The sequence below is a fragment of the Pseudonaja textilis genome, chromosome 10, assembly GCF_049901715.1.
Source record: "Pseudonaja textilis isolate UNSWEBS1 chromosome 10, rPseTex1.2, whole genome shotgun sequence".
NCBI classification, from domain to species: Eukaryota; Metazoa; Chordata; class Lepidosauria; order Squamata; family Elapidae; genus Pseudonaja; species Pseudonaja textilis.
Window position 1 is genome coordinate 1,748,910 of NC_141999.1, and position 27,959 is coordinate 1,776,868.

General features: G+C 45.8%; 1 protein-coding gene across 5 annotated transcripts; it reads left to right on the plus strand.

The window, feature by feature from the left end:
* The first annotated feature begins 66 nt into the window (after positions 1-66).
* KPNA6 (karyopherin subunit alpha 6) lies at positions 67-27,562 on the plus strand. 5 transcript variants are annotated; one of them, XM_087939521.1, is made up of 14 exons: positions 67-309; positions 9,573-9,709; positions 11,353-11,448; positions 11,898-11,997; positions 12,489-12,583; positions 13,750-13,881; positions 14,895-14,983; positions 15,221-15,320; positions 17,004-17,167; positions 19,151-19,229; positions 21,404-21,529; positions 22,467-22,594; positions 24,043-24,221; positions 25,611-27,562. In XM_087939521.1, exons 2-14 carry the CDS (start codon positions 9,578-9,580, stop codon positions 25,796-25,798), a joined length of 1,608 nt encoding a protein of 535 aa, XP_087795647.1. In that variant the 5' UTR covers positions 67-309; positions 9,573-9,577; the 3' UTR covers positions 25,799-27,562. The 5 variants fall into 5 exon arrangements, with proteins under 5 accessions (XP_087795647.1, XP_087795648.1, XP_026558515.1 ...); XM_087939522.1 differs by having other exon boundaries at positions 73-337; positions 19,151-19,238; XM_026702730.2 differs by having other exon boundaries at positions 73-337.
* The last annotated feature ends 397 nt before the right edge of the window (positions 27,563-27,959 follow it).

Consider the following 27,959-nt stretch of genomic DNA (forward strand, 5'->3'; position numbering starts at 1 on the left):
GAGGAAAGTGAGGAGGAGAGCCTCCCTCCGCCCCTCTGGGCGGGTTTCCCCGCCTCCTCCCCCCATGGGCAGCCGGCCGTCCCGCGAGGGCGGGGGTCGTGCGCGGCTCCGGTCCGCACCAGGGCTTCGCCCGCAACCTCAGCCCCGAGCCGCCGTGAACCCAGCCAAACGGCGGGGCGGGGGCGGAGCTTCGGGCGCGAAGGCTCGCGGCGCTCGTGCTGTCCCGCTTCGGCTGCCGTCCCTCCTCTATTAAGCCCCGCCTTGGTGCCTAGGCCCATTGGCTTGTCCGCCATATTGTCGGCGAAGGAGGTACGGGACGGAGCGGCGGCGGCGATGGGTGAGGCGGCCGGCGGAGTCTCTCTCTCTCTCTCTCTCTCCCTTGCCCTCCCCGCGCATCACGCCCCGGAAGCCCAGCCGCCGCCCCCCCCCCGTTCTCCCCGCGTCTGGCGGCGGCTCCGGGCGGAGGGGCGTGGCCGGCGAGGCGTCCGAAGGCGCCGGCGACAGCAAGGCCTCCCCTCGTCCCGCCGCGTCCTGCGGACCCCGGCGGAGCGCTGGGCCTCCGGGTTGGGGGCGGGGGGGGGAAGAGCGACGTTCTGGTGGCAGTCCTGCCGGGAGGCCGATCTCGAAGCGCCGCAAGGCTTGGCGCGATGTGGTGAATGGGATTTGGGCCCGGAAGGGCTTTGAGGGGAGCCTCAACTGCCCGGGCCCGTCTCTGCCTAACTGCCATTACTGGTGGGCGTTTGCGCAATTAGGCTACTGTGCAGGGGGTCTCCAACCGGGCGCTTTAAGCCTGGCGGACTTCAACTCCCAGAGTTCCTCCTCCAGTCTTGTTAGCTCAGGAATTCTGGGAGTTGAAGTCCACAAGTCTTAAAGTGGCCAAGTTTAAATAGAATAGAATTCTTCATTGACCAAGTGTGATTGGACACGCAAGGAAATTTGTCTGGGTGCAAATGTTCTCAGTGTCCATAAAAGAAAAGATACATTGGTCAAGAGTCAAGAATCATAAGGTGCATCGCTTAATAATAGTCATAGGGTACAGTAAGCAATCAAATCATGCTAGAAACTGTCGGTATAAATCGTAAGGATACAAGCGACAAAGTTGCAGTCATACAGTCGCCAGTGGGAGGGGATGGGCGATAAGGAGTGATGAGAAGATTAATAGTAAGTGCAGACTTTGAAAATAGTTGGACAGTGTTTGAGGGAATTATTTGTTTAGCAGAGTGATGGCATTTGGGGAAAAACTGTCTAACTAGACTCTTGCTCTAGCCTAAGAAATACCTTCTATATAAATATAACAAAAAATGTGCTCTGCATTGTATGCAATTATATAACACGTATAATAATTTTTGTATGAGGATACAAACACCATAAAATATGGTGATAGATCAGGGGGGTTATTTTCTTGCTGGTGCCCCTGTTGGGGGGCTTACTTGGGGAAAATGCAGCTTTTGTATACAAGGCTCAGTCATTGAACCTGCTTAGGAGTGTTGCAGAAGTGCTGAAAGTTGAGACTTGTTGGGAGTCTACAGGTCTCTATCATAGAGGGGAAATGAAAGGGCGTGTTGCCTTTTTATGCCTCAAAATCAGAATCTCACCAAATTCATGTATTATTGATTTATTAGCACATTCAGTTAGCACTTTTCCTGATAGGAGATCTTAAGTTTGCAGACATGACTGGATAATAATAATTTACCAGTCTGTGAAAGATATAACGAAGGCAATCACTGTTGGTTTCTGTAGTCTGTAGGTCAGTTTAGGGTATATTTACACCAATGTGCAGTGATGCTGTGGGGGAAGTTCTTGGGTGTGGCACATCTATATGCTGTTCTCAGTAATTTTAGGAGACAAATATGGGCTACCTCTGCATGCTAATAAATATCTTAGGAAGGACTTCCACCTGAGGCTTTAAAAAATCAGTCATCTGACAAAGTGGGCATGACAGGGTTAGAGAAGAGGGCTCTGAATTGTGTAAGCAATTATGGCAAATGGGGACAAGGTGGTGAAGCCCTCAGTAATTTATTTGAGTCCTTCAAATGGGTATTATCCTTCACAGCATTCTCAGAATCATGAGATCAATAGATCAGTCCCCTCTTCCCCCCCCCCCCCCAGCATAATTTAAAGACCTTGACAATAGAGTTACAAGATAGTAGAAATTGAGGAAAGGAAACACAACCAGGGGGCAAATGAATTCTATGATTATCTCTGTCCTTTCTTGCAGATGGTCCTCAACTTACTACCACTCATTTAATGGCCATTCAAAGTTACAATGGCACTGAAAAAAATGACTTCTGACTATTTTCACACTTATGACCATTGCAGCATCCCTGTAGTCGCGTGATCAAAATTCAGACGCTTGACAACTGTCTCATATTAATGACAGTTGCAGTGTCCTGGGGTTGTGTGAATGCCTTTTGAGACTTTCTGACAAGCAAAGTCAATAGGGAGGCCAGATTCACTTAACAGCAATGTTATTAATTGAACAACTTCAGTGATTCACTTAACTGGCAAGAAACATCTTTAAATAGAGCAAAATTCACACAAATGTCTTTCTTAGCAATAGAAGATTTGAACTGTGGTTCTGAGTGGAGAAAAGCTTGATTGCCTCTGCATACTGGCTCCACATGGAGAACCCTTTCAGGGATAACATGTGGGACGCCATTCCTTTTATTCAGTTGGGTTAATTTTTTATGTTTCTTTTCTTTATTGTGTAATGCCATTTTATATGTCCTGGAGGAAGTGGACAAGAAAGTTAATTTAAAATGGATTATTAAAAAGGTACTATGTAGTTTTTCCAATTTCCTAAAAAATGTCCCTTAATAACAAGGAATTAAATGGGCATAGCAGCCAGAGTTGGTACTATTCTTTTATGTCCTAAAAACAGTTTTAAAAGCAGTTTCCTACCAGTGAGCTTACAAAATACTCAGTAACTTAGGAGTCTATTCAACTTCTTAGTATCCTGTATTTATCAGTTATAATTATGAAATAAAGTTTACAGGAAAGAAGAATACTTGAAATATTCTCTTCTTGTGTCCTTGAAATCTTTCCATTCAGGAATATCTTTTGAATTGTGCAGTTACAGAAATATCAAGCTTGGAGTTTGTTTTGTGATTTTGAGAACATTCTAATCCATCTAAGCCTAAGGCAACCTTCCTCAACTCTATACTCTCCAGTTGTATTGAAAGTTCAGCTCATAATTTTCAGACTTATGGGCTGGGAATTTAGGTCCACCAGGTCTGGATGGTACAAGGTAGTTTGAATTTTATATTAAGGATATGTGAGGGGTAATTGGAAAAGCAAGACTCTGCGGTTATGTACAGGTAGTTCTTGATTTACAACAGTTCATTTAACGACCGTTCAAAGTTACAACATCACTGAAGTGACTTACGGCTGTTTTTCACAGTTACAACCTCAGTTATCATGTGATCAAAATCCCAATGCTTGGCAACTGCTTCATTCATTGCAGCATCCCAGGGTCATGTGATCACTTTTTGCAACCTTTTGTCAAGCAAAGTCAATGGGGAAGCCTGATTCACTTAACAAACATGTCACTTAACAACTGCAGTGATTCACTTAACAACTGTGGTAAGAAAGGTTGTAAAGTGGGCAAAATCCACTTAACAAATTTTCACTTAACATAAATTTTGGGCTCATCATTTTGGTCGTAAGTCAAGGACTAACTGTATCTGGACATGAACAAATCAGTTAAAGGGGATGCTATAATGGGTGGGTTGAGCTGGTCACAATTAGTTTAAAAACCATTCTGTACGTTGTGGCTTCTCTATGCACGTGAGGAGTTTTGAATAAAAGTTTCATAAAAAGTGACTTCCTACAGGTGAAACTCGAAAAATTAGAATATCGTGCAAAAGTTCATTTATTTCAGTAATGCAACTTAAAAGGTTGAACCTAATATATGAGATAGACTCATTACATGCAAAGCAAGATAGTTCAAGCCGTGATTTGTCATAATTGAGATGATTATGGCTTACAGCTCATTAAAACCCCAAATCCACAATCTCAGAACATTAGAATATTATATGTAATCAATAAAACAAGGATTATACATAGAACAATATCGGACCTCTTAAAAGTATAAGCATGTATATGTACTCAGTACTTGGTTTGGGCCCCTTTTGCAGCAATGACTGCCTCAATGCGACATGGCATGGAAGCTATCAGCCTGTGGCACTGCTGAGGTGTTTGGGGAGACCAGGATGCTTCAATAGTGGCCTTCAGCTCTTCTGCATTGTTCGGTCTCATGTCTCTCATCTTTCTCTTGGCAATGCCCCATAGATTCTCTATGGGGTTCAGGTCAGGCGAGTTTGCTGGCCAATCAAGTACAGTAATCCCACAGTCATTGAACCAGGTTTTGGTGCTTTTGTCAGTGTGGGTGGGTGCCAAGTCCTGCTGGAAAATGAAGTCAGCATCCCCATAAAGCTCGTCTGCAGAAGGAAGCATGAAGTGCTCCAAAATCTCCTGGTAGACGGCTGCGTTGACCCTGGACTTAATGAAGCACAGTGGACCAACACCAGCAGATGACATGGCTCCCCAAATCAACACAGACTGTGGAAACTTCACACTGGACTTCAAGCATCTTGCAGTGTGTGCCTCTCCGTTCTTCCTCCAGACTCTGGGTCCATGGTTTCCAAATGAGATGCAAAAGTTGCTCTCATCAGAAAAGAGGACTTTGGACCACTGAGCAACAGCCCAGGTCTGTTTTTCTTTAGCCCAGGTAAGACACTTCTGACGTTGTTTGTTGTTCAGGAGCGGCTTGACAAGAGGAATACGACATTTGAAGCCCATGTCCAGGATCCGTCTGTGTGTGGTGGCTCTTGATGCACTGACTCCAGCCTCAGTCCACTTCTTGTGAAAGTCCCATTAAGTTGCATTACTGAAATAAATGAACTTGCACGATATTCTAATTTTTCGAGTTTCACCTGTAGTTGGTGAATATAATCAGCATATTTTTAAATTGTCACCTATATTTTGTGACACAGAAGCTTAACAGTCTTAGAGAGCATCATACCACCAAATTTGTAATGTTGTGCTGTCACTGTGACCATACGATTGTTGCTTCTGCTGTTTGCCAGAATGGCTGGCAAAGAGGCTCCTCCAGGCTGCTGTCAGACTTTTGCCTGGATTCATGCAACTGGTTGACGAAAGGATGGCCCACTTTTCTTAACCTGGTGATGACTTCCCCAACCTCTGCAGGCTTCTCCATCCTCCCTCACACAGAAGCCAGCTTGTGCTGTCGAATGCTGCCTTGTCTGGATGTCTGGGTCTAGCTAGCCTTTGTGAGCTGGGTGGGTGGGTGGGCAGGAGGGAGTGTGACCGGGCTCCAGAGAGGCTAAAAATTTTGGGAGAGAAAGGGCAGGCTGTTCTCTTCCCTCTCTTGCATTGAGGAGAAGCCCTAGGGAGCTTCCCCAGCTTGGCAAACGGTCCCTGGCACTCCTGAAGTCCCTCTGTGGGATTTTGGATGCTTTGTGAAATGATTCATTTGTAAATGAATCAATGTTCTCCAAAAATAAATTATATAAATGTATATACAGTTTGGCACATATAACATGTTAAGTAAGAAACAATACATGGTGTGTCTGAATTGAATGGGGAAATGGGGACAGCCTCTGTTTCTTTAATTTCTTCATAAGCCTGGTCTCTTACCAGTTTTCCGACTCCTATTTTGCCTTCACCATCTTTGAGTTGTTTAAAAAAGTCTATGGAACAAACTTGAGGAGTGGGAGGTTTGTTCCAAGGGGCGTAAATTGACAAGTGCTTGCACTGCTATTTCTTAACTTTTACTTGCCTGTCCCTGGGCAGCTTATGAGCAATTCTAGAAGGAAGTAATCCCTTTTAACTTGGTCATGGTTACGTGATGGTTATCTTGCATGCTGTCTGTTTTTTGCTTTCATTCTTGGACGTACTGTTTTTGTTTTTGCTATTTACAAAGCTGTGCATATGAAAACCATAGTGTGTTCTAATTTCTTCTGATGTTTTTTATAATCCAAATCACGTTCTTTTCCCCTTCTTCCCAGCCCTGTTTTATTCTGGCCCTTGGATATGTGGTGACTTTGTGTTTGTGACAGTTTTTTCTAGCTTTGCAGCAATTAAGGAGTTTTCTTGTTCAGTTGAAAAACGGGGGTAAACCAGGGTTTAAGGTGGAGGTGACAAGAGATATCATAATATACAGGTCATGTTAGACTAATGGAGCATGTCCTTTGCCGGAAGCAAGCATTGGTGCTTGGCCTCTATGCCATTGAAATGTGGGATATGATTGGATTTGTTTGTTTAGCAGAAGCATAGCTTTTCACTTACTGCAGCTTTTTCTTGTTGTCTGGGAGAGATTAGCTAATGGCACGTATTTATTTGTTGCATGTATTTGTCTGCTGCCTCATCAAGCAGTTCTTGGCAGCTTACATCATGAAGTAGCAATGCTGTGCTTCTTCAGATCAGGAACAGGGAGCTGGTAAAGTGTTGGTTCTGGATTACAGAGACCTTTCAGTAAAATGTGGGAAGGTACGAGTTCTGGGACAGATCGCTTGGGAGATTGGGTGGGTCCAAAGAGGGAAAATGGAAATAATTTGAACACACAGGCTTAAAGTATTCAGCGGAGCTGATATGGTGTGTGTGTGTGTGTGTGTGTCTAGACGTTATTGTGAGATAGGTGGTGTATATATTTAATCAGTATCGTTGCCAGGTTAAATACAATTTTAAAGGGATTAAATGGAGCAGAGGTAGTGTTCCTGATTTCCAAAACGCTCTCTTCAGTAGCTCGATTTCTGTATGTGTTGATTTTCCCTTCCCACAAAATGCAGGTATGAATACATGAACTGGAGTCCGTCTGTGTGCAGTAACATGAATTCAAGCCATTTGACTAAGTCTCATGTAGAGACAGGCTGTGGGTCCTCAGGTGTGCTCATTGATCGGCATAAATAAGACTCTTGGTATATTAACCAGTGGTTTTAGGATGAGCTTTGTGTATTTTGGGTTTTAATGTCTTAATTTTAATGGATGAGTTTTGAAGTATCAGTTTGAATAACTGTGGCTTATTTGTGATCAAAATTGATAATAAAATAGGCCAGGAATTTTTAAGCCTTCTGAGAAAAAAGGAAAGGAGTCCCCCTCTGGAGTTCCTCTCTGCGTTATGTGACCAGAATGGATTTTGAGCCCATCTTACTTTCCCATTTACCTTTTTTCCTTTTTGGGCCGCTAATGACACTATAAGGGAATTGGACCAGAAGCCTAGGAATGTGGTTCACCCTCTCTCTCCAGCCTTTCTCTGCACCCTCAGTTTGTACAGTGAAAAATTTGAAGCAGACTCTGTGGATGTGCTTCAGTAAAAATGGCCTGGCCTGGGACTTAAGTTTTCTCAGGAAAATCAGGTAATGGTAGTTTCAGTCTTTATTCTATGGTATTGGCCACATGTTTGGCCCCTGCTGAATTCTGGCTTTTCCTGGCACACTTTGTCTAACGCAGCTTGCCTGTTCTGATGCTGGCGTTTGCAGATGGCCTCTCTTGCCGGATGCCTCCCCTCCCTCTTATATTTCCTCCAGCAGCAATTCTTAAAGATGACACGTAACATAGTCAGATTACCTCATTTAAACCAGTGAGCCATTCTTACAATATGCTGGTCATTGTACACTGGAAAGTGCAAAGTTTTATTTTAGAGATACTTCAAAGACAGATATCTACTGAGTTTAATAATGAAGAATGTGACATATGTCGACTGTTTATTCCTTTTTTTCTCCCAGTTTGCAGAATGATTGCCTCACCTGCTCAACAATTTCATTGTTAGGTTTCTTAATCTTGCATGAAAAGTTCTTTGGAGTTTAGAATGTTACCTAGTTAAGCAAGACTTAGCAAATAATTGGTTTAAATAGAAACAGATGCTGCAAATATGCAGTTGCATTGTGAACTCCAGGAAAAGTTTCTAAAGTTGTTCGGATCTGATTTCATGCTGAAAATATGGCAAGGGAACTCCAGGGAGTGGGACTAATTAAAAGGCTAGTGGCTTGTGAGTAGAGGAGGATTGAGATAAGTACTGTAGGCTATGGTGGCTCTGTTTTCAACTTTGGATGTTACCAACCTGTGTATAAACAGGAGGCCTCTATTATCCGCCCAGGACCCCTGGATACAGGTCTAAGCTAAAGCTTTTCCTTGGTGCCCATGTCTCCATTGCCTTCTCCCTTCTTTCCTCCTTTCCTCCCTCCTTTCTTGAGAAATCATGTTGGGTGTAGCCAATAAGCCCAGAGATTGTTGGGTCTTTTGTGCTCTCTGAGCTGGGTTGTTTTCTTGCAGACACTTCATTACCAAACTAGATAACACCATCAGTGCTAGTAAGGAGTAGGGTTTGCTCAGTCAGTGTTGATGGGATTGGACCTGATGCTTCCTTGATTGTTTTGTTGTTTACCATTAGCTTGTTTGTCTGAAGTGGTGGTTCCTTGCTTGGGGTATTGTTTGTTTGAGTTATTTGATTTCTGTAGCCGCCCATCTCAGCAGATGACTGGGCAGCTCACAATTCAAAACATATATTACAATTAAAATTTGAGAAATACGTTAGAACAATAAGAACAGTAATAAAAAGCATTAGAACAGTAAAAGAATGTTAAAACATCTAATTTGAAGAAATAGAAAAGCAAGATATCTGGCCTGTTAACAGTTGCTGTTTTAGTGTTAATCTTGGTCTTAATCTCTGCTCACCTGGCCATTGATTGCTAGAGAGGTGGCCTTTTGGTCTTTCTGATTGGAAGACCGATTGTTATGTGTATGGATGTTACCTGTGAGTTCCAATTCTGCATTTAATCCCATAAGCAGGTTTTGGGCAATCCCAGAAAACCCAAACTCGGTCTCTAGTTATTACTTGTCTCAAGATCACAGTATTTAAATTTAGAGATAAGTAATACAATTTCCCATTGACGTTTTGTAGCACGCAAATTCAAAATAGAATAAATGGAGTTTAAAGCTAACTTGGACATTGAAGGTATTTTTTTAAACCATCAGTTGGAGGTTCTTTTAAGTATACCAAAACGAGTGGGCTCCAAAACAAGGGAGTCAGCATCTTAGTTGCTTTTTGCACTCTTTCCAGACTCTCAACATCTTTTTTTATATTGCGGCGACCAAAACCGATGGAGTATTCCAAGTGTGCTCTTACCGAGGCCTTACAAAGCAGTACTAACACTTTGTTTGATCTTGATTCTATCCCTCTGTTGATGCAGCCTTTGGCTTTTTGGATGGATGCTGTACCCTTCTGGCTCCTATTTAAGTGTTTGTCCATTAAGACTCCAAGTTCCGTCTTGCAGTTACTGAAACCAAGTTTCACCTAATCGTATTTGCACAGATTAATTAAAAAGGCCCTGTAAAACTGAAAAATGTTGAAGGGTTTTAGGGTGTATAAGGATTTGTTCAGATTAATGCAGTGGAGTGACTCATTGCAGAAACTGAACAGGCCTCCAGATGATAGCATCCTTTGGTGTCCTTCAGCTCCAGGGCATAATGTGAGTAGCCTATTTTCTATTGATAATGCCAAAAAATAAAATAAAAAGAAGTTGGTGTCTGTGTTTTTTTTTCCTGGCCTGCAGAAACCATGGCGAGCCCAGCAAAAGAGAACAACTACAGAATGAAAAGTTACAAGAACAAAGCTCTGAACCCAGAGGAGATGCGCCGGAGGAGAGAAGAGGAGGGGATCCAGCTACGCAAACAGAAACGGGAGCAGCAGGTAAGGGAGCGCTGCCTCCTCTTTTGATTGCCCTCTCAAAGGCCTGGAGTGAGGGAGAAGGGTTGCTTCTGCTTGTCATTTGGGGCTTATCTGGTACTTGCCAGTCAATGCTTTGAAGAGCAGCAAAACAGATAATAACAGAGTAACGGAGGGAGTTGGAAGGGACCTTCGAGGTCTTCTGACTCCTGGCTTAAGCAAAAGTCCCTATACCGTTTCATTTCTGGTGCTGTGTTGTAGCAGGAAATGGGAGAAGGGCAATTAAAGAATCTTTCCTGCTAGTAGCAATAAAATTAAGCTAAAATTATTTATGCTTTTGAGGTTTGGAAAGCAATAAGAATGAAGCAAATTAAATCCAGTAAAATTATTTAAATATTCTTTAAATTAGGAACAGCCGTAATAGGCTGACTCTTCTTTGTGCAATACAGATAATCCTCGACTTATGAAAGTAATGAAGCTTGCCCGTTATGCTCACAAATTGTGGTGGCTGTAAAGTTGGACATTGTGTGACCAGATCTAATTTTACAACCTTTTTTGCATCAGTTGGTAAATAAATGTTGTGGTTGTTAAGTGAAACCCATTGTTCTCTAGGGGGCACTTTTGCAAAAACACCGATCACGGTCACATAACTGTCAGATGCTTCAAATGGCCATCCATCAGGCTAGTCGCTGAGGAACCAGATGCGGTCAAGTGACAATGGGGTGGGTGCAGCTGTCGGAACTGGGTTATACAGTCAGTACCTTTTGGATGTCCATAGTAACTTCAGATGGTCATTAAGCAGCCAGTCATAAGTCAAGAACTACTTGTATTATAGAGTGGGCTGAGGGTTGTTTAGGATCTACTAATAAACTGCTATCTTAGAATATAAACCAGGGTAAATTTCTGGCTCCTGGCACTCCCACGGCCTACTTGCTCAACTAGCGAGAAAAGTGTGTGTCTGCTTGGTAGTGAAACCAGAAGGAGGTTGCATTGTGGATGACAAAAGGGCTAATGAGAGCAGTTCTGGGCTGAGCAGCCGTTCAGAGGCATCTCATCACTTAACTCCAAAGTGCAAGCTTTATTGTATGTCTGGTTCTGGTTGATCTTCAGAAAAAGGAAGAAGGAGGCTGCCCTAGGCCTGCTGACACTTGGTGCAAAGCAGTAGTATTTTCTGTTGGGTTCTTTGCTGTTAAAATACTTTGGGCATGTGTATGTATTTAATATAAATTCTATATATCACTTATATGCAGTTGGTAGTTGAAGGGGTAAGAACTCTTTAGAGAAATGAAGCCATGAGAACGGTTGGGGTGACTTGTGATAGGGAGTATGACATGGGTGTGTCCCTCTACATTTGTAGATCGTGAGTGCCAAGCCCTTGTGCGACTTGGCTCCAGGATGGTTCTGCCTTGTAATAGTGTTAAAGAATAATCACGTCAAGCTATTTTTCAGTTAAGCCACAAATAGATGCCCTGATACGTGCAGAACAGAAAGCATCAATGAGGAGATGGGGTTCTGCTTGATGAAAGACCAAGAGGTGGTGTGGGATGGTTACCAATGTTGGGTTACAACACTGAAGTGCAGAGGAGCTGTTCAGCAACCTGCGAATGACCGCTTGGGATCAGGGTTTGCCTTGTTCCCCATGTAATTTCATTCATTTTCCATTGCAGCTCTTTAAAAGGAGGAATGTGGAGCTAATTAATGAAGATGCCTCTATGTTTGACAGTCCCCTGGTAGATTCCTTGGTCAGCTCTACAATTGATAGTGTAAGTAGAGTGTGCTTCCTTCTTACTTCTCTCTCTCGGTCAATATCAGTAAGACATCTACAGATACTAAAAAAACTTCCATGCACTTAGTCAATATTTTCTGTCTCAAAAGCTAAGGAAATCATCCTGCTTATTTTCATTTTGAGCATCGGCAATCAGGTTTGAGCTAGAAAAGGGGATTTGTGGGTTACCCCTGCAGGACTTCAGGTTCTTCCATCCTTGGGCTAGGGGACCCGTTTTATCTGCTTTGGTACAATATACCTTATTGTATTTCTGGGAAGGTTTTTAAAAGAATGTTCTGGGATTTAGATGTCTTTCTTCTTAACCGTAGCCTGGGATCTTCTCCTTGAAAGTTGGAATAGTCCTGAATTAAATTTAAAGTTTGAGGATTGTTATGAAAGGTGGGCATTAAATTTGGTGATGGGTGGATTAACGTCTGATCTTTTCAGGAGGGTGTGATCACAATGGAGATGGTGAAAATGTTGTTCTCTGAAGATCCTGATCTTCAGTTAGTAACTACCCAGCGATTCAGGAAGCTTCTTTCAAAAGGTACATTTAACTCTGAAAAGTTGGTGAGATTAATTTAGTGTTTCTGTTAGACCCTCAAGATATATTTCTTGTTCAAATACTTTGCCAGAAACATCTGAAAAATTTCTATAGGTGGGTAGACTGAAGAGATGAAATCTAATAGTAGCAGACTATCTGAGCTGCTCATTTTTTAACTGTACTGAATTACAAATAACTTTATTTAAATGCCTTAAATTTCAGCAGTCAGTTTTTGACGTGCCCAGTAGTGTGTAATGAACGCACTTGGCTAAACATGGATACTGTGCAAGCATACATTGTACTGTACAGAACCACAGACTTAAGTGGGCAGGCAGTTAGATGGAGAGATTAAGCGTGTATATGGTCATGTTGGTGATGGCATGTCTGCACAGAGTTATCCCCGCTCTCCCAAACGATAGGCAAGCCTTATGCAATACCGTTTGATACATATTTAACTTTCCCTCCCTTCCATTTCTTTTCAAATTTTATTTTAGAGCCCAATCCTCCAATTGATGAGGTGATAAGTACTCAGGGAGTTGTGGACAGGTTTGTTGAGTTCCTCAAGAGAAGTGAAAACAGCACGCTACAGGTAAGAGGAGGGCCCACTGTTTCTTGGGCTGGCTCTTTGAAGATCTTAATCGACTGTACAGCTTGCTCTTTCTTTGTCCTGCTTATGCTGGTGGTCGTGATCCAATTGGCCAAAGACACCTCACTATGAAACAACACCAAAAGTAGACACTTATGGCTATAATATTTAATAAAATTAGTAGTTAAAGTTTAAAACCCTTGTTGTATGACTATTTCAAAGTCTGCAAGTTTGACTGAAGCCATAATCCACTGTGGATTAATACCATAGGGCAGGGTCTTCAGACTTGACAGCTTTAAGATTTGTGGATTTCCACTCCCAGAATTCCTCCTCCAGTCATGTCAGCTCAGGAATTCCAGCAGTTGAAGCCCCCAAGTCTTAAACTTGCCAAGTTTGAAGAGCCTTGCCATAGGATATTTTGTTAAGGGATATGTGTGAAAGGAATACCTTGTTATTAGTTCTTTATTCCTGAATAAGTATAGGCTATCGGTCCTTCAGAGAGATGTACCTTACTCATCACGCTTTAATATAACGATCCATAAAGAATCCTTCCTGAAGGGCAGTTTAGGGTTGAGAACCAGACACCAGTGGTTCCATCGGGATCCAACTCTGTATTGGCTTTCTTCTGCCTGCCTGGTCTGGTTGGCCCCCTTCCAGGTTTTCTCCTTGGTTTTGGTCTTGTGAGTGGTGGCAAACAGGCAGCCCCTCCTCAGTTGCGCCTCTGCCTTTGATTTGCATGCTCGGGTGGGGGAGGTCCATTGTGCAGGGGGTGGGTGGATGGGGGTGGAAGACTGGCAGCAGCACCACTGAAGAAAGAGCTGCCATTCAAAGAGGCTGTTGCCACCTTGCCACAAGAGAATTCCTCACTGGTGTCAGTGAAATGGGATCTATTTGATGGCTTCTGGAGCGGGTGCACACCTTCCTCCGCAGATAAAAGTCCTCTGGAAGGTTTTTGGTGGAAAATCAGGTTAGAAATGGCAGCCAGAGTTAGGAGGTCTCATTTCTGAATTATTTTGTCTTGTGGAATGATTCCCTCCCCGTCCCCCCCAACTCCCCCCAAGGGACAAATGGGACCCCCAGTTTGATCTGTTCAATCCCAAAGCAACTTTTGTCTCATTGATTATGGACCTCCACGGGGGTCAGTCGTTCACTGGCTACTTCTCTTCCAGTTTGAAGCTGCGTGGGCACTAACCAACATCGCCTCAGGTAACTCCCTACAAACTAAGATAGTGATTGAGGCGGGGGCAGTCCCGATCTTCATCGAATTGCTGAGTGCTGATTTTGAAGATGTCCAAGAGCAGGTGAGGCTCAGACCTGGGCTACTGATGGAGCTTTTGTTCTGCGGCAGAACAGCCAGCTCAAGTTGTGAACAAAGCGCGATCAATGGTGTCCTAAAAGGGCACCAGCTTCCCAGTTAAAAAATCATTGAAATGACTGATTCTCACAAGATTTGGGTGTTTTTAAAATTTGTTTGTTTAAGGAGGGAGGTATCTGGAGGTTGGAAATGTTTTTGACTGTGAACTAGCCACTTTGCATTGCTTGTCTACACTTTCAACTATCCCACCACATTGTAGGTTTCCAGTTGTATTTAAGCTGTGGCTGCTCCGTCACTGGAGACCTTTAAGAAGAGACTAGGGAACCATTTGTCTGGAATGGTGTGGGATCTCCTGCTCGATCAGAGGGCTGGACTAGAGGACCTCCAAGGTCCCTTTCAGCCCTGTTACTGTATGTCCCATGGTCTAATTATGGTGTAATTACATCACACTGATCTCTTGCCTTTCCCTTGGAAGGCAGCATACATTGGGGTAGGGCTCCTTCCCTCAGTTTATTCTCACAGCAACCCTAAGAGCAACCAGCTGGCTCTCTCATCACCCTGGGACTCCGTGTCTAACCTTCAGGCTCTGCTGCTATTGTGATGTCACAGATATGTTGGACTGCCCAGGGTAATGCAAGCTGCTTTGTATGGCATGAGAGCTGGGCCAGTTGGCAGGAAAGAAGTATAGACCCACAATAGCTATTAAAAGTCTTGGGTTACAGAATGGGGTGAACTAATCAAATACGGAGCAGTAGCTGTGCAGAGGGACAGCTTCAGGGGGATGCATTGTCCAGTCTTCCTCCCTGCGCTGGGGCTGCTGGGTTGAGAAAGTTGCCTAGACTATTTTGCACTGTGTTCATCACAATAATAACAGACAGATGGGAGTGACTACGGTCAGCGATTCGTTTGCAAGGCCTGATTGAGCCTGACTTGACTGCTTCGTTGTTGCTCTGAACATACCTCAAGAACTGAGTCCTGAAGCCCCTGCTCTTCTTCCAGGCTGTCTGGGCATTGGGGAACATCGCTGGAGACAGCTCTGCCTGCCGTGACTATGTCCTAAATTGTGGCATCCTTCCTCCTCTATTGTTGTGAGTAGCCCCCGGGAGAAATCCCACCATTTTGTGGCTCCTTCATTCCCTTAGGCTGCAAGTGCTGAATAGGGCAAACTTGTCCTAGAATCACAACTGATTCCCCCACCCCCCCACCCCCCAAAAAACTACCTGGCTGCTAGGGGTGTTTATAGGAGGAATACAGTAGCCCTTAAATAGCTTGGTTTAAGCCAAAGGCTGTAATGTGGACTTAAGCATCGTTTGGTTATATTTTAGGCTCCTCACAAAATCTACTAGGTTGACAATGACACGAAATGCAGTCTGGGCTTTGTCGAATCTCTGCAGAGGGAAGTACCCACCCCCAGAGTTTGAGAAGGTATGGTCCAATGTGTATTACTTTATTTTCCCAGCCACAGGCCTCTCTTGTGTTCCACAGACTTTCTCAACCGTGGCAATTGGAAGATGTGTGGATTTTAACTCCAGGAATTCCCCAGCCAGCACACTTGAGAAACTCTGCTTTGTCTAGACTCCTATCACTTAGCTCTCCTTCTTGCGTTTAAAAGCACCTTAAGTGTAGTATGTGTGAAAACAATAAAACATATACCTTCGGGCAGGTGTTCATTGTAACTTCAGCCCTGATAATGCTGGTTGCAGGTTGAGCAACTTGTACAAAGTTTAGTATTTTAATCTCCAACAGACCAGATAACCGTTGTGAGTAATAACTCTAAGCCAGAGTTACTGCTGTATCTAGCAAAGGTCTACTTAAAGAGCAACATATTCCCCTGTAATCCCCACCCAAGCTACCTTCGGATAAAATTGGACCGGGCTGTCTTCTATCTATAAGATACACCTAGAGAATATGGTAGCAAACATCAACGCTAGAAATAACATAGTCCAGAAAGTCTTTGGAACTAAATGGGGAGCTTCAGCTGCCACCCTAGGATCATCAGCACTAGGGTGGGCTGCTCCACAGCCGAATATGGAGCCCCTGTAGGGCTTTGCAGCTGCCTTCGTGAGATGACAGACTCAGCGACACGAGGGTTATCATATTGAATTGGGATCGTTCAGTCTCAAGAGACGATGGTATCGTGCTCTGAAGAGAGGCCCCAAAACAGCATTCTAGTGTGGCTAAAAAGGCCAATTCGAGGGTGGCAGTCCCTTCCACACTGAGGACAGATACAGTCTGTCTCCTGTCTAGCCCCCGGATTTGCTGGTTCCGGGGCTGAGGGTTATAAGCAGATGTATTACAACCACTCTGACTTAGCCGGCTTCTAGATGTACCGTTGAGAGAACGCAGGGAAACTATGAACAACTCCCTCCTACCAGGACATGCCGACCTTCCTCCTTTATCAGCAGAAGTCTCCAATCCAGGAAGCCCTCACTGGCCCTGGCACAACATCTGCCCAGGAACTTTAACATTGGTTCCCAGTGGAAAGCCAAATGGGCCTCTGGGTGCCCAGACACAGGAAGACGTATTGGTGACCCCACAAAAAAAAAAGGCGTATCAGGCTTTGAACTGCCACGTCAGCCGGGGACAATCCTGAATAGGATTCACACCTCGTACGGCGTCTGCCAGGACTCTCCGTATCTGTGCCGCCTGGCATCCTCCTCTCAGTGTGGCTGCAGGGTTCCAACTGTCAAAACTGGTCCAGTAGCTGATTTTTAAAATATAAATGATGCTCTGCACTTCAATGGTTAGATGGCCTAGATCATCAGTATCTTTTAACATTTATATTTTTTTGTGCTTTACTAATGTAGATGAAATGTTAATATATAACGCTAGTCCATGTACGATATCCCATACACTAAATGAAATAAATAAACTGCTGCATCTGTGGACAGGGGACTGATATATCTGCTCTAAAATAAGTGTTTTATGTGAGTATAGCATGAAGCACCGATTTGAATACGCAAACTGTATTTCTGAGTTGAACATGAAATGCAAGATTTGATCTTGCACACCTAAAGCTCCGTGAAGAACTGCTGAAATGCCTGAAACTTCCTCTTGATCTCTTGGGCCGCTCTTCTCACGGTCTCTTGGAATTGTGCTTTTGTGCAGGTGTCGTCCTGTTTGCCAGTTTTGTCTCGCCTGCTCTTCAGCAGTGACTCAGACTTGCTGGCAGATGCCTGCTGGGCACTTTCCTATCTGTCGGATGGACCCAATGAGAAAATCCAGGCGGTCATAGATTCAGGAGTGTGCCGGCGACTGGTGGAATTGCTAATGTAAGTGTAAAAGTGCTGAACTATGGTTTGCTTAGCTATATAGCTTATTGAGTAATTGGCTAGATTCACATATGCCACAAATAATAGTTTACAAACTGTATTCATTTTGAGAAATCAGATGCGAGGAGTCTGTGTCGGAATGACCTCGGGAGACAGGAGAAGCTGCAGGAAAGGCAGTCCTGGGCTAAGAGGCAGCTGTGCCCTCATGGAAGGCGGGTGGGGGGCTGGGAAATGCTTTGGGGAGGGTTCTCCCTGGGTTTTTGGACTAGAAAGCTGAGGGGGGGAGAAGTGGACTTCAGGCTTGGGTGTTTCTGTGAATAAAAGCTTAAACACTGCTAGCACATCTGGGCATGCTTCTTCCCTGGACTGCCTTACAAAGTTGAGAGTGGGTCATGTGCCTTCCTCAAGTTAAATCAGTTTCACAATTACGCTTGGATATTTTCTGACACATTAACGGGGGGTGTAGCTGAAGTCGATCTGGTTTTCAGAAGAGGACAAATGCTAATCTGTGTCATGATACTGAGGCAGTTTCGTTTCCTTTTAAAATACGGGGTAGCATCAGCAGAGGGTTCAGCCAGTTCCTAGGTGGGGAGAGGATGGCGAGAACGCCCATCGCGCACAAAAGATCGCTGCAATCCGCCGTCACCATAGAACGGTGTAGGTGTCCCTACCACCCCCCCCACACTCCCATCTCCAGTGGAACAGATCGGAAGGGGGCTGAGTGAACTGAGGCACATTGGGGAGAGCTTGAGGGAAGCTTGTGGGAGCTGGAGGTCCTAGCTTAACCCCTCCCGAACCGAGTGCTTCCAAGTAGGTGGGACTGTACCAATCCCAGCACCTCGAAGCAGCTGGAATCCACCCAGAGGACCAGGATGGGGAAGCTGCCTAGCAAACTTCTGCTGTGTGCAGGTCCAGCTTTCTAGAAGTAATCTTGGATTTATGACTGGTTGCTTAGCGACCGTTCAAGTTACAACTGACCCCCAAAAGGGGACTTAGGACCTGGATTCAAAGTGTTCTTTCTGTCTCTGAAGGTTCTCGAGAAGCTTAGACAGAGAAGCTTGGACAGTCATTTGTCCAAGTTGGTACAAGGTCTCCTACCTTGGGCAGGGGACTGGATTAGAAGACCCCCAAGGCGCCTTCCAGCCCCGTGAATTGATTCTGACAGGCAGGACCCCAGCCTGGTCACATGTCCAGACTCTGGGCATCCGGCAACATGGGTGCATATATAGCACTTGCATGTCCCATGGCCATTTGAATGCATTTTATGATGGTTTTGCTGAAAACATTTTGGCAAAACATATCCATAGCGAACCATTGGTCGTAATGACCGCCTCTGTTATGACCGTCTGTCCAGGGCTGCCTGAATTCCAGAGAATCTGTAGCTTAAGCCTGTCATTTGACATGGGAACCTTGACCCTGGTGCTCCAGGCTTTGGCCTAGCCTGAACAGGTTAAGGAAAGGAGGGACTGGGCGTAATGCACCTTGGTCCTAAGAGGTGCCTGGCCTTCCAGGTGTTGCTGAGCCTCCTCAGCCGGCAGCCCGGAGGAGCACGTGGTGGATTTCAGCTGAGTGACCGTTGAGGGTCTTCCTTGATTCTCCCACTGGCCCCGACGGGGTTTCCTGGATTGAGTCCTGGCTTTGCCCAAACAGGCTTGACTGGGATGTCTCTGACAGCGATAGCCCTTAGACTTATATACCGCTTCACAGGGCTTTACAGCCCGCTTTTAGCGGTTTACAGAGTCAGCGTCTTGCCCCCAACAGTCTGGGCCCTCATTTTACCCACCTCGGAAGGAGGGAAGGCTGAGTCAGCCTTGAGCCTGGGTGAGATTCGAACTGCCAAACTGCAGGCTGCGGTCAGTCAGCAGAAGTAGCCCTGCACTCTAACCCCCGAGGCTCTCTTCTCTGATGGAATGCATTCTCAATGAATAAGCGAGGCTAAACTTAAGGAACGTTCAGTGTGGTGTTGTCTTCTTCTGCACACAGGCACAGTGACTACAAAGTGGCTTCCCCAGCTTTGAGAGCAGTTGGCAACATTGTGACGGGGGACGATATCCAAACCCAGGTGATGGGGGTGGGTGGGCCTCGTGTAGCCCCTCGCAGGCTTCCCCCCAGGAGGCCCCTGAGCTTGTTCCCCAAGCCTTCCTTTGAAATAGCCACCCCCAATCGGGGGGAAATCCAGCTCCAGGACTTTCGCTTCCAGTCCACAAGCAGAGAGGCTGGGGAATCCGGCCGTGATACTGGCAGTTGGTACTCAAACTATGATGTAAAGCGGAGACCGGCTTAATGTCAGGGGCAGGAATTACTCACTGCAGTGGGGAACACTAAATTTGTTTTTCTTACTGCAATTCACCGAAGGCTAGAAATTACCTTCTTCTTTGCTATCTTTTTATTTGGGTGTTTCTATTTTTGCATCTTCTTGTTCTCCTTTTATCATCCTTATAAGCAAGTCAAGGGACGGGCTTAGGAGAATAAGTGGATGTTTGGGTCTGTCATGAAAATTACCACACAGACACACAGACACACAGACAGACACACACACACTTGCCTTGACACTCCCCAGATGTCAGTCCTCCTTATTGATGTGGGTCCCTTGAAAGGTTCCCAGTCTTAAAGTTCAAGCAGTTTGGACCATGATTGGCTGGTAGCTGTTTTTTGAGCCGGACTCCACCTTTTTGGTCACTTTCTTTCTACTTAGTGTGGATTCCCAAAAGGCCCCCTCGGCTTTCCAGGGTTATCTCAAATCTGCCTATCCTGGTCCCACTTTATCTGGCTTTATCTAGCTTGAGCCTCCGTCGGTTCACCCGCACATGTTTAAAATAACTCTGGGCACTAGTTTGGAAGTTTCCCAGCCTTCCTGGAATGATTCACAATATCCAGTTACATTCTGTAATTAAGACATTTTAGCCCTTGCAAGTTGCCTGGGGAATTCTGGGTATTAAAATCCACACACTTCCAGCTGCCAAGATAGAGAAACCCTGGCCAGACTCTATAATAGATTTCATATAGCTGGGGGGGGACGGGACACCCACGACTCAAGACAAAAAGACAAGGTGGCACTTGTGGCAGCCAGTAAAGTTTAGGGCTGTTAAGCCAGTTTGGAACGTGGAGCTTCTCAGAGACACCCCCCCACCCCATAAAAAGGAGGTCCCTGAGCTTGTTCCCCCAGCTCCCCTTTGAAACACCCACCGCCAATCTCCTGCCTGTTTTCTTGGGTGGGAGTCTTGTAAGCGAAATTGATGCTAGCAGCTGGTACTTTGCTTTTCCACTTCCCTGTTTACATATGTTTTAAAAGTATTTTTAATTAAGAAGTATTATTGGCACTACCGTAACACAACGGTGCCAAACAAACTAAGGTGGTCCAGAAATATGTGAAAACCCACTAAGAAATGCAAAGAGAGCTGTACCTGTCCTGTTTGTGTCTGTTTATTGCCCATAAAGGTAACCAAAGCTTACCTGGTCCCATAACCAAGGGACCCGGACTGACACAGGTAAGCAGCTTCACCCAGTCATGCGTGTCCTTCAGATGGTACCTCCTGGTCTGATTTGGGAAGGTAGTTCTCCCAAATGTTCTCCTGATGAGACTCCCCCTGCCGCTGCTTTCTTTAGAGTAGTGAAGAAGGCCGGCTGAACTTTAGCTTGGTCTTGCTCTGGTTCAGCATTCCGGTATCTGTAACCAAATTGTGATCCCCTCTGTTGTTATAGTGTAGTATTTTAATAGGGCTGTTTCCTATGAGATGGGTGTAATTGATCAATGGATGGATGGATGATCTTGGGAGGGGGGGACACGAGGGGTAAAGATGATGCCTAGAAGACGAGAGCAGAGGCAGCCCCCAGGGACTTCAGGGTCAGAGGAAGGAACCTAGGAAAGGCCCACCCTGATGCATTAACCGGTTAAAAGTGAGGGCAGGAAGTTTGTCCCTTCAGGCTTGCAAGATTCTGTTAATGCAGCCTTACAGTAAAGCAGAATGAGCTCCTGTTTCCTGTCTGGTTCCTCCAGCCGGAGGGCTGACAACAGTCTTGCTTCCTGCTGGCCCCGCCTGATCCCTTAGGGTGGGTCCTTCCTAAATTCCTTCCTCTGACTGCGAATCCATTTGGGAGGGGCACCACCCTCTCTTGCCTGATTGTCTCCTAGGGAGCATCTCTTCCTCTCTTTCCCCAAGACCACCCACCCATTCTGTCGCATGGAGGTGGGCAGGAGTTTTGAAACGGGGGCCCTGATTTGCTTTTCCTTTCTAGGTGATCCTAAATTGCTCAGCTTTGCCTTGTCTCCTTCATCTGCTTAGCAGCCCCAAAGAGTCCATCCGGAAGGAAGCTTGCTGGACTATCTCCAACGTGACAGCAGGGAACAGAGCTCAGATACAGGTAATAAGCCAGAGGAAGTAACGCCCCTGAGGCTGAAATGATTGGCTGCTTTTTGGACTCTTCTGAGGATTCTTTGCCCCCAAGGGCACGGTCTTACGTGTAGAAACTGAGCTGGAGTTTCTATATTTCTGACATTTTTAAGCCATACCAAATCATTTTCCTTGTTACGAATCCCACCAGGAACATCCACTCTCTCTTAACATGCCTTTGGGTCACTTGCAAAAAGACAAACCTTATCTAGCAATCCTTCAGTTGATCGGTTGATGGTATTTCAGCCTTCACCAATTTGGTAACCTTCCCAATAGCTAGACTGAATCTCAGAATTCTCAGCAAGAATTCTAGGCTTGTTGGAGAATTCTGAGGATTCACCTGGAAAGTCTTCTTCAATGCTTCTATTGCTCCAAGGGGCTAGAAGAAGATTATGTAGTAAGCTATTTAATCATATTGAGAAATCTCTCCTGAAAGAAATATACTGCTTTTAACCTCCAATCCAGCCACCAATGTACTGGGGGTGTCCTTTTTCAGCCTTTTTGAAACAGTATTAAGCAGACACCAGAGTCATTAAGCAAACCCATTCATATGACCGGGTAAGGTGTGTGGGTTTTTTTTTTTTGCCAGAAACCAGCAAAAACAGTGAATCTCAGCCACGTGACTGGAATGCGACCACTGGTCATGAAGCTGACTTGGCTGACATGCAGCCACGTGATTGCGAGGGGATGGTGCAGCCTGTTACAATGGCCAGGACTGCTTTATGGGCCATAACGCATCTGTGCGGTGGCTATCATATCTTCTGGTGGACATAAACAACTGGTCATTAAGTGAGGACTACCTGTGCTACAGCTCTGTCCTCGCCTGTTTGTTCCTCTGCCTTGAGGGGACCGGGATTGGGCCCAGTGCTCAGCCTCTGGCTAACCCTGTGCTTCCTCTGGGCCTACAGGCGGTCATAGACGCAAACATCTTTCCAGTATTAATTGAGATCCTGCAGAAGGCGGAATTCCGCACCAGGAAAGAAGCCGCCTGGGCCATCACAAACGCCACATCAGGAGGAACACCGGAGCAGATTAAGTAAGGCCCAACTTTCACTTTGGAGTCGGGGTTTTTGTTTGTGATTGCACTTCTCTTATATTAACAGGTTTGTGGCAACCAAAAACTTAAAAGAACCCCCGGAGTTCATGGGAGAAACCGTCGCCAACTTAATGTTCTTGGCACAAACAAGTTTTACTCTGTTTCCAGTGTTTAAATTTAAATTATTTTTTTCCCCTAAACAAGAATTGGATACCGGGGTAAAATGAGTTAACCCAACATTAATTGTTCATCTAAGGAGCTTCCAGTCATTAATTTTTATTTTCTATTAAATTTGTTTGCTGCTCATCTTGTCACAAGGCGACTCTTGGCAGGTGACAGCGTTAAAATTGTGAATAAGGAATGAGGAACGTTAAAGGTAAGAAGTTCTGCCTCACTGTCTGTCAGCTGATAAGAAAAATGACCAAAGGTAGGATCAGAGGCTGACAAGAAAGTCGTGTCCTTGAGGTGAACCAAGGAATAAGTAAGAAGACACGTGGTTTCCTCCACCAAACCATTTCCCCTGTATGGAGGATTTGGTTTCGATGAGGCAAAAGCTGGCTGTCCTCGTGGGCCACTGCTTTAGTGCTGCAACTGCCAGAAAGGCCAACAGGGAGGCAGCATCAAGATCATGAGAAGTGATAGTGCCACATTATAGTGCGCGAATGAGGCCACGCTTGGAATGCTGCGCCCAGTTCTGATCACCAAGATACAAAATAAGATGCTGAGACCCTAGAAAGAGTGCAGAGAAGAGCCACAGAGTGGAAAAGGGGTCTGGAGGCCGAACAAAGGGAAGAATAAAGCGCGACCTGATAGCTGTCATCCGGTGCTTGAGGGGCTGTCACAGAGAAGAGAGGGTTGACTTAGGAGTATTCTCCAAAGCACCAGAGGGCAGAACAAGAAGCAGTGGGCGGGTGCTTGTTAAAGAGAGATCTGACCTAAAATTAAAAAGAAATTTCCTGACAGTAATAACGATTAATTCATGGAACAGCTTGTCTACCCCGGTTGTGGGTGGTCCATTGCTGGAGATTTTCAAGAAAAGATTTGGACCACCATTTGTCCGGGATGATATAAGGTCTCCTGCTTTGGGTAGGGGGTTGGTTCCCCCCCCCCTCGGATTCTATGTCCTGCAGAGCATGTGGATTTTACTTACTATTCTAATACACGACGACTGATGGTTTATCCTTGTTTACAGTATTTCACAGTTATGTGCTGACCATAAAGAACATCTCTGTGTTGGGGAAGAGAGGCAAATAGTAAAACATAGAATAAATTATACACATCCTAATACTTTTACTTTCCTCTTACAGTTTGCTAAGTGTAGGAGTCTTAGCTTGAATTTCAGAGGAACTGGGGAAGACAGCGTGTCTTCTCTCAGCAAGCAACTCTCCCGAGAAGGTTCAATTTTTGCCAGTAGTTTTATCTTCTGCGTTTTTTTGCTTCGTTTCCAGATACTTAGTAAACCTGGGCTGCATTAAACCGCTGTGTGATCTTTTGACCGTCATGGACTCCAAGATAGTTCAGGTGGCCCTGAATGGCCTGGAGAACATCTTGCGGCTGGGAGAGCAGGAGGCCAAGCAGAGCGGCACCGGCATCAACCCCTACTGCAGCCTCATTGAGGAAGCTTATGGTGAGGGCCGGGTCTGGAACGTGGGCTGGGGCTGTTTGCAGAGGGAGGCTCCCCTTTGTGCCATACCTTCCCGGTGGGGCATTTTAATTTTTCAAATGGTTTTTATTTAAAATCAAACAACAACTTTGCAGCGTATGACTGGGTAGCACAGAAGTAGTAACTTACCTGACTTTACTTCTGTCTCTGCCCCAGTTTTCTCAACTCTCAGTGGTTAGAGGCGATCATCTACTCCTTACTCCAGCGGTCCACAACCTTTCCAGCTTGGCGGACCAGCAGGGGGAGGAGATGGCACGCCTGTGAACGCGCACAACTTCATTTGCACCAATGGGCGCGCACGCCTGCCACTCCTGCAAATGCTTTGCACGCTCGTGCAAGTGCCTGCCGCTCATGCAAACACCCGCCACTGGTGTGAAAGGAGCTCTGTGTGCGAGCAAGTGGAGGGGTGCGTGTGTGCGTGTTCGCCATGCACCTTGCTTGTCCCAGTTCTGGACTGGCCGCAGCCTGGCAGTGGGCCACGGCTGGGGGCTGGGGACCCCGGCCTTATGCCACTGCTTCAGTTACCCTGTTCTAACCTGAAGACGACCTGCAAATAGGTTGACATGGAATTCCAGGGTCTCCCGCCATAGCTGAGAATTGGGCGTTTCAGGCCATGGGTTTGAGGGAGGCTGCCTTTCTGGGATTCAGAGACAAGGGGCATAAGGGAACTTGGGGCGCGAAGGTTGCTCCAGTCAGCACTCCTAAAACTAAGTGCAATGAGCCCAATAAAAGGTGTCTCTGCTTTAAACAGTTCTGGGTGCTCCATTCACACCTGTCACGTTCTCCAAAGGGCAGCCTTGCCAGATGGGATGGATGGGGAAATGTTGCACACACACACACACACACACACACACACACACGCCCCCCGAGTTGTAGTACCCAAATGTTTCCACAGACAAAATGATAGGCATAGTCAAGATGGTTGTGAGCCAGGGGTCTTATGAATAGACTTTTGGTCACAGTTGGGACTGGAATGTCTGTTGCTAAGCAGGGTGGCTGCCCAACTTCACTAGCTTTTTTGCCCTGACCGTTATGCGGACCTGGCTCTCCCCATTGGCTTTCCTTGTGGGAAGCTGGCTGTGGAGGTTACGAATGCCCACGGCCTGGACCCCGGAGGGGGGCGGGGGGGCGGCTGCAGCCCTTGTCGATACACGCTGGTTGCCGAGTGCCTGAGCTGCCATTCTGTGGCCCCCGAGACCCTGCAGGCCTCGAGAGATGTTTCTTTCAGCCCCATCGTAGCTTCAGTCAGTCGCTAAACGTGGAGGGCTGCCTGTTCCTGGCGGCTCAGTTGGGTCAGCCGCCTGAGCTCCCTCCCATGGGGAATTGCTTGTAAAGGATGTCTTTCTCCTCCAGGCCTGGATAAAATAGAGTTCCTCCAGAGCCATGAAAACCAAGAGATCTACCAGAAGGCCTTCGACCTGTACGAGCACTATTTTGGCATTGAGGACGATGACTCTGCTCTGGCCCCCCAGGTGGACGAAGCTCAGCAGCAGTTCATTTTCCAGCAGCCCGAGGCCCCCATGGATGGCTTCCAGCTATAACCAGGGTGTGCGGAGTCGCCGGGAAGAAGACCCTCTCTCTGAGGGGAAAGTCAACTGCCTAGAACCTTCCCACCCCGACCCTGTTTCCTTCTCTGCCACGCGGAAGGCGGCCCTGCCTGCGCCACCCGTTGCCAAACAGCTTTCTCCTTCGCAACACAGCAGCAGCAGCAGCAGCAGCAGCAGCAGCCGCTGACACTTTTCTGGAGAGGAGATGACACTCAACGCACTGTTTTCCTTCCCTGTTTTTTTGTGCTGCACGAGTGTGTCAGAAAAAGCAGGTGCTGAAGTGGATGGAGGAGGGGGGTGCAAATGCCTTTTAGTTTGTGGGTTTCCTCCAGTTTTTTTTTCTTTCTTTTTTTCTTCTTTTTGTGGTGTATTACTTTTTTCTCATCGGATGAGATTTTTTTTTTTCTCACTTGGGTACTTGAGAGGTGACTTTTTCCCCCACTGGGAGAAGGCAAGGTAATCTGAATTGTAACCAAGGAATCTTAATCTGGATGCTTGGATTCAGCTATTTAAAATAATTTGCACATGTTGATTTTTATTAAGAGACTTTTCCTAATTTGCCAAATGCACCACTTTGGCCCACACAGGGTCTCTTTTTTTGGGGGAAGGGGGGGAGAGAGGAAAATCCTCTTGCCAAACAGCACCTTTTGAGGGAATTGGGCCAAGTTGCTGCTGTTTTTGTCCCTCTCCTCTATTTACGTATATCTGAAAGAAAGAAAGAAAGAAAGAAAGAAAGAAAGAAAGAAAGAAACTCTGCCCTGGGATGCTGGCTGAATTGGACTGTCCCATCAGGCTTTGGGAAGGCTTCCCCTGCCAGGTGGGGAGAGGATTTTTAGAAGCAATTTAAAGATCCAGAAGAGCAGCAGCTCCTGACCCTCCAGTCTTAAGGGGAAGGCGCACGCACACACACACACACACACACACACACACACAAAGAACTCAAAAGCACAGCTGCTTTTTAGGTGGACTTAACATTTGCTACTGAACTGAAGTGGTGAACTGGGAGAAGTGACCCCCTCTTGCATCTTTACTTGAAGAAACAAAATTGCAAAACTCGTTGGAGCCTTTTGGTTTGCACCATTTTATTTTGAATATTCCCCCCCCCCCTTGGACCACTGGGGTGGGGGCGACTTGGGTGTGGTGGAGCTGGAGGGGGGGGGGTTATCATCTGTCTCCATGCCACCTGTCCCAGGGCCTGTCTCTCTTTCAGAATTACCTCCTGCTCACAACTGTATCGTGTACATTTACTTCAAAATGAAGAAGTCAAAGCTCTGTATTTTTTATATATTATATATACATTTGTCTCATTTGGTTCTGGGGAGGAGGGGGCCCCTGATTCTCCGGAGTGCTGTTAGAGAGGATGATGCTCTGGGGCAGGCTGACCCAGAGGGCTGGCTATTATAGAGAGTTCACCACGGCTACAGTTCTCTTGGGTTCTCTCCTCTTTCTTTGCCTGTTGCACGAGCGGCCCAGTTTGGTGAACGGGCTTTCGTTGGAGACAGACTGGGCCCTGCTGGTTCTTTCTTCCAGAGAGAAGCCCCTGGCTGAGAGGCCCCCTTCGGGTGTCTTCATGAAAGTTCAGATGGTGCGCTCTCCCCCGTGGGAAGAAGGTTCTGAAAACCTCTAAGAGCAGAGATTCAGGCAGGGGTGAAGTTGGATGTGAAAGCCTTGGGCTGTATTTTGTAATAGAGGTTTGCTTTTCATTGTTTTAAAAAAAAAATTGCCAAGGAAATTTAATAAACTTCATCTCTGCATTCAGTGACTGCAATCCACGCCTGAGTGGACTGAAGCATGTTTTTTTTTCTTGCAGCCATGTCACAATTGCCATTTGTGGAACCATAAAAGACCTTTTGGGAATCATGGCTGAGTTGGCTCTCAAAGATGTCAGAGAAATCCCTTTTGCTGAAATAAGGTTGAGATGTTGCATGTTGATAAAAATATTGGCCATGAAATGCCCTGCTCTTAAAAGCCGGGGGGATTAATGTAAGGTGCATGACTCCAAAAATAACTCTGGGTGGCTTATGTAATGGCAACTGAAAACTGGCAAAGCAAATATATATACATTTGAAAAGATCACCCAATGCCTAAAATACTGCCCCGACAGGGTCAGGGGTCACAAACAACCTAATCCCCAGCCTTTGAGCAAAGCCATATA